This window comes from Capsicum annuum, chromosome 6 (assembly GCF_002878395.1).
Source record: "Capsicum annuum cultivar UCD-10X-F1 chromosome 6, UCD10Xv1.1, whole genome shotgun sequence".
NCBI classification, from domain to species: Eukaryota; Viridiplantae; Streptophyta; class Magnoliopsida; order Solanales; family Solanaceae; genus Capsicum; species Capsicum annuum.
In genome coordinates, this window is record NC_061116.1 from 218,954,064 (window position 1) to 218,965,002 (window position 10,939).

General features: G+C 33.2%; 1 protein-coding gene across 1 annotated transcript; it reads left to right on the forward strand.

The window, feature by feature from the left end:
• The first annotated feature begins 3,688 nt into the window (after positions 1-3,688).
• Positions 3,689-8,311, forward strand: LOC107875674 (BEL1-like homeodomain protein 1). The gene is made up of 5 exons (XM_016722479.2): positions 3,689-4,060; positions 4,444-5,443; positions 6,330-6,703; positions 6,982-7,042; positions 7,124-8,311. Exons 2-5 carry the CDS (start codon positions 4,565-4,567, stop codon positions 7,892-7,894), a joined length of 2,085 nt encoding a protein of 694 aa, XP_016577965.2. The 5' UTR covers positions 3,689-4,060; positions 4,444-4,564; the 3' UTR covers positions 7,895-8,311.
• The last annotated feature ends 2,628 nt before the right edge of the window (positions 8,312-10,939 follow it).

A 10,939-nucleotide genomic window follows, 5' to 3' on the forward strand; every position in this document is an offset into this window, starting at 1 on the left:
TTCAGTTGAAAATTTAGTTCAAAAATAAAATTCTAATACGCTGCTTCTCTAGTTATGAAAGTTGACTCGAAGAAAAGAATGACTTATGATATTGAAGTAGACTAGATAAATCACTATCTCCATACGATCATAAAGTCATGGGTTCAAATTATAAAAATTAATAGCCTCTTATAAAAAACTATGCATGTACAATAGCTCCTAGATAAAGTTCCTCATCAAACATGACAGGTGAGAATGATATATCTTATACTTCAGCGAAATATTAACTTCAAGAAAAATAATCAACCCATTTAAGGGAAGGAACTAATTAAAATCTTTACCTTTTGTTTTTTCCTTCTTCAAAAATATTCTTGGGGGTTAAAAGGGGTTTTCTTTTTCTGGATGTTGTACCTACTAATTGTATATGTGTTAAGAGTACGGGAAATAAAAGGTATTCTTTCATTTTACTATTGGATATAGTAGGTTTTAAAATGTCAAGCTATGAAGTTAGGTATTGGGTAATTTTTCCCTTTTATGCAATAAAGACTGAAAATCGTTCTCAAGTTGGAAATGTAGTAGGTATTTATTGGATCAGCTTGCAGAAAAAAGTCATATATTTACTACTCATAGCATAGTAAGTACTACTTTGAGTGAGATAAAAGCTTTACAATGTTTCAACTGTCACACATCCTCTGACGACCCGAGAGGGATTTCCAAGTGTCATTTTGTTGAAGGAATAAGAGATAACTAATCTTAAAATTAATTTTAAAATGAGTTGATCTTATGTTTGGTTGAAATAAAATGCATGGGATAACTCAACCCAGGATTAGTTATTCCGAGATTGTAATGTTATTCTTATCTCTTCTTAGGATGAAATAATTAATTTTAAAATAACTAATCTTAGAATAACTAGTTTTTCAACCAAACGGCTCTTACAGCTTATGGAGGAGTACACCCAGTCAAACTTTTTTTACTTTCTCAACAGGAAAGCCAAACTGAACAAATTCTCTACTAAAAAATTTTAATAGTTCAGTTGATTGACAATTTTTTAATGAGATCATTTTCCTTTCCCCTAGCTCCCATTTTCAGCCTACAAATTCGGAGTTCATATGGAAAAAATTTCCTTCAATTGAATCATTATAGTCTCTGCCGCTTGGGGTATTCATCTTTTTCTTTTTTTAATTTCTCATCTGACATTTCATACTTTTATTAGGACTCAGACTAAATGACTAGTACACAACAGAATTAAAAAGACCACTAACTAAAAATGAAAAAGTACTGATGAGGACCATCATGTCCATTTTTATTCGTCTCAAAAGGTAATGTACGTCTGGGCACTACTCTTGAATCTAATCAGGGCACTTACATATACACTTGACATCCTTACTATTAGCCAGGAGCCCAGGACTAGCACTACTAGGCCTCATTTAGTCATGAAAATCATAATTTTTTGGAATTGAAGTTGTGTTTTGTCATGAATATAAATTAAAGTTGTTTTTGAAATTTTGTAAAAGAAATATGAGTGAAAAAGAAAAAAAAAAACAAGTAAAACTTATTTTCACTTTTCCAAATACAATTCCGAAATTGTATTTGAAATTCTAATGGCCAAACACATGTTATTTTCACTTTTTTCACTAAAGTAGAATAATTTTTTGAGAAAAAGTAAAAACTTTTTATGACCAAACGACTACTAATTATAGCTCTCGAGGCCACCATTGATTTTAATACCCTAAGCGCTGGTCCTAGCTAGAAACTAAAACATTGATCAAACATGTTCTAAACTAAATATATAGAGAAGCTAATGTAAAAGACTAGATATTAATTAGTTGAGTGGCAACCACACGTGGAGTCCTCAGTTAAATTAGCAATCAAATTTGTAGCTAATTTCATTTAAAAATAAAAAATAAAAAAAATAGGGAGAACATTCAAAAGTGTTTTTTCATTACCAAAATTGATTATTGATGGATAATTATATTCTGGCAAGAGTCTGCCTAACCCGCCGTTATATATCATGCTGCTATCTTACTCTGATGTAGAAAAATATACTGATATTTTGATGTAAATATGAAATTAAAATATATAGTGATTTTTCTTTAATCTTCTTTCCTCTCTGCAAACAAAATTAGATGACAATTAATTAAGGTCTATGAACCTCGAGGATGGGCACCAAAGCCAAAAGTCTAAAGACCATTAAATTGATATATAGTACGGGAAAATCAAGGACTTCGAGTAGTAGTAATTGAGTTATATTTATTGTACTTAATTAGACATCATAAATATACACTACCTTCTTATGGAACTCTGTTATATTCATGTAAAAGTCATGTGTACTTAGAATCAATGAATATAATATATAGTTTATTTAATAAATCTCTCTTAATAATTAAACACCATTAAGTAGCTGAATATAAGGGTATAATTGAAAAAACATACTAACTTATATCTTATATTCCTAAGTTGATACTTATTTTGGAACAAAAATATTTTGCTTAGGTGACACTTATTTAAGACAGAGAAAATTTTAAATGACACCGATAAAGATAAAAACACAATCTTCTTAAATTTATTCACTCAACTTATAGATGGTTAAGAAAGTCACTTTTTCTAAGCTAATAGAGTATTGAATACACAAAGCAGTCTATTTCCATTTCATGAACATCCTCTGCAGAGCTAGGGAGCTTTGATTTTTCTTGGTACTACATTAATTAGAACTTGCATTTAATATTACATGACTCAGTTCATATTGGATCAAGGTTTCAGTTTCAATCAAAGCAAAAGGAAAAGTTAATTAATTTACTCTCATATATTTTTAGTGGATAAATAGACAGCAGTATATCAGCATTCCCAAAAACTAAAAGAAATAAATTATGTCAAGTTTATATATTAGAAAAGTACGACTTAAAAGATAGAAAATAAACTTTATTATAAGTAGGATAGGATGAAATAAAAGGGAAGGCATCTTATACGATCAATTATTACTTACCTACCCAAACCTGTGTGGTCAGAGTGGACGTTTCCTCGTTTTACATATCCCTTTCCCACCACACACAATTACTCTATCCCTCTCTTGACGTATATCTTTAATTTTATTTTATTTTGAGTGTATTAGTTCTCTCAAATAATAGCTTAGAGATAAATTTGTGATTTGAATTTTACGAGTTTGAGATATTATCTAATTCATGAATCATTTGTATTTTAGGAGCTGAGAGTTGAGGGTCTATAGAAATAGTCTTCCTATCCTGCATAGATGGAAATAAAGTATTACGACATTTTACTCTTTGCATATTTCACTGGATATGTTATAGTTGCTAGGTGAAATATAATATTTATACTTCATAAGGTTTTTCTAACACACATATAAGTCTGCTCCAAATTTACCCAAACAACTTAATTATATTCTACATTCAGGGGCGGATCCAATCTTTTACTAGAACCTCTTTCGGAGGAAAATTATATTATTATACATGATTAAAATGATTTTTATGTATATGTTGTAAATGTTGAACTTCCTTCGATTAATTTTTCTTTAGATTTTAAATGACCGCAGCAAAAATCCTGACTCCGCCTCTGTCTACCTCCATTCCACTAATAAGTAAAATTTTAAGGAGAAAAGAGTCAAGTTTGTGTTTCTTGCTCATCACATTTACCTAAACACTAAATTTGTTAGGAAACAAGATATATGCATAGGAAAGAAGCAATGAATTGAACCAAAAAGGTTGCCCCTTATATCACTCCACAGTCTACATACACAAACAAAGTAAATACTCCTCTCATGTCTCAATAATCAATTATTACTCACTATTATCCTCTTCAATTAATAGTGAATCAAAAAAAGAAAAAGAAAAAATCTAAGATGAGGAGTATCAATTTCTTTTCTCTTTTCTAATTTGTCCTGTAGCGGTGGGGTGGGTAGTTAGTAGGGGTAGGGGGTAACCCCACATCTCTTTATTCATATTTCCTTTTTGTGGTTGATGAAGAGATCAATATGCAAAGAAAACAGATCAGTCTGACAAGAAGGCAACTTCTCAAAGCTTAGAGAGCTACCACCCAAAGATAGACAGTTAGAAAAACATACTTACATGTGAGTTTTGTGTTATTTTTTTATCCATTTCTTGATGCTACACTCTGCTAAAGCTCCTTTCATCTCTTTCTCTTTCTCTGTTTTTCTTTTCTTATATCATTTTCTTTTGTGCTTATTTTTTTATGGTTGAAGATCTCTGATATAGATTATCTTTATTTGTCACTATAAACAAATCCCCCCATCTTTCTGTGTTTGAATTTTTTTTATTATTATTTATATATATATATATATCAAAATCAAAAGCCATCATCAATCAAGAATCCCATAGTTCGGGAGTTTTTTTTTTTTTCCATAATATATTTGACCTGTTAAGTCTATGCTTTATATGTCAAAAATGTTCTCTTATTATACGCTTTTTCTTCTCTCTTGCTTTATTTCTGCAGGTTCTATCATAGATAAAAGGAGAAATTCAAGAGGAGAAAGGGAAAAAAAACAAAGGATTTTGGTGTACTACAAAAAGAGCTACTAGGCAAGTCAACGAAAATAATTGTTGCAGGCGCAGCTATGTACTATGGAGGAACCTCGGATAATAATATACAAGCTGATCAACATCATCATGCTAATAATAATATTCAGACACTTTATCTGATGAACCCTAACAGTTATATGCAAGGCTACAACACTACTACTGACACACAACAGCAGCAACAGCAGTTGCTTTTCTTGAATTCTTCTCCAGCCGGCAACAACGCGCTCAACCCTGGGAATATACCTCACGCGCCACTGCAGCACCAGCAGCACTTTGTCGGTGTTCCTCTTCCGGCTGTTAGCCTGCATGATCAGATCAATCACCATGGCCTTATCCAGCGTCTCTGGAACAACCAAAGTGGAAGTCGTCATCATCATCATGAATCCCACCAGGTGATACCTTCGTCCATGGTGGTTTCCACCACCACGGACTTGGCCTCTCAGTTGGGCTTCCAGAGGCCGATTGTGGTGTCTCCGACACCACAACACCGACAGCAGCAGCAGCAGCAGCAGCAAGGTGGTCTATCACTAAGCCTCTCTCCTCAACAACAACAGCAAATTAGCTTCAATAACATTTCATCAACATCATCACCAAGAACAAATAGTGTTACTATTAGAGGATCATTAGATGGAGGTTCTAGCAACATGGTCTTAGGCTCTAAGTACCTAAAAGCTGCACAAGAGCTTCTTGATGAAGTTGTTAATATTGTTGGAAAAAGCATCAAAAGAAATGATCATCAAAAGAAGGAGGAGAATTCAATGAATAAAGAATCAATGCCTTTGACTAGTGATGTCAACACTAGTAGTGGTACTGGTAGCAGCAGGCCGAAAAATGAAGTTGCTGCTGAGCTTACAACTGCTCAAAGACAAGAACTTCAGATGAAAAAGGCAAAGCTTGTCACCATGCTTGAAGAGGTACATATATACTTTACTTCATATATAATTCTCAAAACGGGTCCAGAATTTTGAGTCTGTGAGTTTCATATAAATACAAAAATACATGATTTTGACCAAAACTAGTGAATTCTTTCGAATTTGTAACTAGACCTCTACCTCTGCCAGGCATATATGTTTACAATTTTATCTTCAACTTTTTATCGTCATTGAGAATGGTTTTGGTAAAAAGATACATGTCAGTTAATCAAATGATCCAAAACTTCAGAAACATTTTATGTCTACTCATTAAATTATATTTACCTTTTCTCAAAGTTTTATGTAGAGGAAACATTAAATGGATGAAACTATAGAATATATATTTATGCAATAATAGTAGTTGGTAGATGAAATGCGCAGGTTTTGTTAATTAGTTGAAGAACAGCAGTTATCAACAAGAGACCAATCACGTACATTGCGTTTCTGTTGAGATATAAACAAACTGACAATATGTGGCTCTAAATTTTCTTCTGCGGGTCCAACTAAAGTTATAAAGATAATACACCAAAGCTAGCTAGGAACCTAAATGTCTTCCGCTGGGCGAAAATTCAAACCACTATCTCCTATTCACTTTTTTTTTAATATATAATTTATATTTTACACGATTCGTTACGTTCAAGCAGATGTGCTCTCGACCTAATGACCTCAGCCACAACTTGTGTTCAAAGACTTGATGGTTCGTGAAATTTTGCAATTCACCAACTAATTTCTCACTTGGAATATATCTTTAAACTGAAATTAAAATTCTTTAGTCATGCGTGCAAAGAATTGATGACATAATTCGAAGAGTACTCGTAGTAGCGCACATAAGATAACTTCATGTTGGTAATAGTAACAGTCTAATGCTTTGTTCTTTTGTTTGGTTCAGGTGGAACAAAGGTACAGACAGTACCATCACCAAATGCAAATAATTGTGTCATCATTTGAGCAAGTAGCAGGAATTGGATCAGCCAAATCATACACTCAACTGGCTTTGCATGCAATTTCGAAGCAATTCCGATGTCTAAAAGATGCAATTGCTGAACAAATTAAGGCGACGAGCAAGAGTTTAGGTGAAGAGGAAGGCATAGGAGGGAAAATTGAAGGGTCGAGACTCAAATTTGTAGACCATCATCTAAGGCAACAACGTGCGCTGCAACAATTAGGAATGATGCAACCAAATGCTTGGAGACCTCAAAGAGGTCTACCTGAAAGGGCTGTCTCCGTCCTTCGTGCTTGGCTTTTCGAGCATTTTCTTCATCCGTAAGTACTCCTAAACGAATTATTTTTTCTTATGTTGAAACAATTTTTTGAGGCTAAAAAGACACTTAAAATGTGGAATACTTCTAATGCTAGAGGCGGATTAATTGGGATGTATTCTGAAAAGTCTAACTGAATACGTTACTTTTAGCTCCAACTACACATGCATACACGAAATAAATTAAAATATGTGCGCATAGTAAAATCACACTTATTCTAAATTCTGAATCCGTCATAAAGGAGTATGATTTTAACTATGAAAATGTGTTTTTTTTTCGCAGTTACCCCAAGGATTCAGACAAAATCATGCTTGCTAAGCAAACCGGACTAACAAGGAGCCAGGTTCTTAGACACATATCTTAATTTAATTCTTGGATTAATTCGTTTCTTTATAAAAATCCTGATATATAAATGAAAATGTAGGTCTCCAACTGGTTCATAAATGCTCGAGTTCGACTATGGAAGCCAATGGTGGAAGAAATGTACTTGGAAGAGGTGAAGAATCAAGAACAAAATAGTACCACTTCACAAGATGACAAAAACAAAGAGAATAATACTATGGTCTCAAAATCAATTGCTCCACATGAAGAGAAACAACCAATTACTACCAGTTTATTACAAGATGGTACTGAAATTTCTACCTCTACAATTTCAACTTCCCCTACTGTTGATGCTGCCTCACTTCAAGCACAACATGCCCACAACTTCTCCTTCCTTGGTACATTCAACATGGAAAATACTACAACTAATACTACTGCTGTTGTTGATCATATGGAAAACAACGCGAAGAAGCCAAGAAATGACATGCAGAAGTATTCTCCAAGTAGTATTCTTTCGTCGGTAGACATGGAAGCCAAGGCTAGAGAATCATCAAACAAAGGGTTTAATAATCCTTTGATGGCCGCGTACGCGATGGGAGATTTTGGAAGGTTTGATCCTCATGAACAAATGACCGCGAATTTTCATGGAAATGGTGTTTCTCTGACTTTAGGGCTTCCTCCTTCTGAAAACCTAGCTATGCCGGTGAGCCAGCAAAATTACCTTTCTAACCAAAATATCGATATGGGAAGTAGGCCTGAAATGGGAAGTCATTACAATAGAATGGGATATGAAAGCATTGATTTTCAGAGTGGGAATAAGCGATTTCCTACTCAACTATTACCAGATTTTGTTACAGGTAATCTTGGAACATGAGTGTTGGATGTGCCAACAAAGTTAGAAATATTCTTAAATGATGTGAAGCGTTTTGGGCCAAGACGTTGGGCCCAATGCAACCCATTCTAGTTCTAGGAGCAAAGAAGTGGAGGCAAAAGTATAACAAAATTCTAAAGCACACTTTCTAGCATAGTACTTTTTTCTTATAGTAGTAGGAAAGAAGGGATTTTGTGCTTTAGTGTATAGATATAGTCTACTTAGTATAGGTTATACTTCCAGTACCCAGAGAAGATTGATACAACTAGTATTTTTTTTTTCTTTTTGGGTTGAATAGCTTGCTTGGAGTACTATTTAAGTTAATATGGAAGCTAGCTAGCTAGCATATATAGTGTATGTTGTAAAGTTGTGATATTGTTTCCCCTCAATTTGCATATAATTTGAAATATTTTGCACCTATACCACATTGTTAGCAATTGCTGTTTTATTGGAGGTTAGGGCAAGTTCAGTGTCACATTTAATTCACTATTATTAGCTTAGTAAGATTACTCCTTAATTTTGATTATATTGCATTCCTAATACCTTAATTTTGATGAGATTGCGTGTCTAATACCTTAATTAATTTTGATTAGATTGTGTGCCTAATGCATTATTTAATTTTGATTTGATTTCGTGCCTAATGAAGATACGCCAATTTTAATAATGTATGCTAGATGGAACCCTACACAGTTTAATAATAGAGTTGTTATGGTTTAAGTCATATCATTTTGATTTCTAATATAGAGATTAGACTATTGTTTGTTTTCAGCGTGAAGAAACCTCAGAGAAGCAGCAATTTAATTATGGTGTTTCTACTACTATAGTTTTGTAAGAAAATTCTCTTTAAATTTTTCTCAACAAGTTCAACAAGAGATTTTAGCTTCCTTGCATTTGAAACCAAATAGTTGGCTTTGTTAGGTAAAGACACTTCTTTTATTTCTAGTCTGTTTAAAAGATAATGACATAATTTTATATTTGAATACTATTGAACAACGAAATTCTCATTTATCATTAGTGACATGTTCACTTTCATAACCATAGCAATGGAATGACATTTTAAAAATCATAGCCAGAAGTCTTAAACCACATATCTAATCAAACACCGTCACATAAAATGAATAGACTGAGTATTTTGCTCCAATTAGTACCGACCTTTAGAATAGCTATATATGAAGACGTGGTGATGTCGAATGTATTCATGTGCCTCGAGGGTGATTTTTAGACTCGAGTGACTTCCTATTTTTTTTCCTATCCGGTGTTCCGTATCTATATTGAAGTTCTGACTAGTCTGGATCGCGCATTATAGGGCCCATTTTGGAGGTGGTGCTCCCAACATGATTTTCTTCATATCCAGGGCTCGATAACGAGACCTCTAATTTAAGGATGTAGTAATCCCACCACTACACCATAAGCCATGTCGGTTGAGTTTTAGACTTGAGTGACTTTTTTTTTTTAATTTTCTACTCGATGTCCGACTCGAGTGACTTTCACTTGATGAGTACGAACATATACTACTTGTTAATTATTTCCATTTAGATTATGAGTTTATTGTATATAACTATATATATAAAGTTTGAACTGCATAAATGGTTTTTATGAAGATATATGTTGTTGAGTGTTGACAAACATACAAAAAACCAGCGGAGTGAAAAATTTTATGGCAAGCGCGCATGGCTTTTAAGATCCTACCGCCATTGCTAGAAAGTTTATAATTTATTATGCTTGTTACAAATGTAACACACCAGTATGATTTCACATGTGAGTTTTGAGAGAGTGAGGTGTACACATACCTTATTTCAGATGCATAATTTGTTTCTTGTAGTCTCTCGGCTCAAGAAAAATATATTCAAAAGAGATTGACCAAATTCAAAAGTAAGAAGTATGATAAAAATATGTAGAAAGGTATAGAACTATGAAAAAAATACGTAGAAAGGTATTAAAAACGAATTATTATGCACATTCAAAGTTGAAACTCTATTATCTTATGATTTTTGTTTTAAGTTTATTACGTTATCATGATCACCATATTTATCATTTAAATTTTTTATAATTTTATACTATCATGACAAGTTTTTTTTTTTTTTTTTGGTTTCCCATCCTGTGTTCGGTACCCACATTAGAACCCGACTAATTCGGATTTGCGCCGATAGGGCCCCATTCGGGGGGTAGCTCTCCCAATAGAGTTTTCTCCATGCCCAAGGTCGAACCCTCGACCTCTGGTTAAGGGTGGAGCAACCCCATCCGTTGCACCACAACCCATGTTGGTCTACATGACAAGTTGAAGCTGATTTTCATCGAATAAACACGTGATTTTTGCTCCACGCTATCATCACAATTAGAAATTTTAATCTAATACTACTTATGTAATCATTTTACCATCTATTGATATATATAAAAAAAGTATATTAGCACAAATAAAATCAACCTAAATATTTTACATCCCTAAGAAAGGATATTTAATTAAAGGTTTTTACCTCAAATGTTCTCTCAGTTATACATTCTTATAGAGATATTGGACCAACTATGGAACCAAGTGCCTGGGCTGAGCCCTTTAATCCGCTAACTTTTTTTTTGTTAAATATCTTTGACCAATTGTTAGGGACCTTGTTATTACTATGATTCTAAGAGAATAGAGATGGATGAAATTTATAAATTACATCAAGGTTGAATAAAGTTTAAATTCCATCACCTAAAGTTTCCAGCGAAAAGAACTCCTATAGATTGAAAATTGCAATCTTTTTCTGTTCATCATCATGAAGTCCATAGAGTTCCTCACTGTTTGTTTGTTTGTTTTTTTTCCTTTGTTAAATTGATCAGTTCAGTAATCAATTGAATAAATTGGTCCAAAGATACCATTAATAAAAGCTAAGGAAAAAATAAATCCCTTTCCTCAAATTAATATGATATGCTCTTTCCGTCCAAAAATACTTAGACAAGTATTATGAAAGGAGGGACGTGGATAAGATATGTCTTCTATATCAAGATAAGTGAACAATTAAATGGTCATCAATATTTAAACAATTATCTTTTATTAAACTAGTCTAGCTG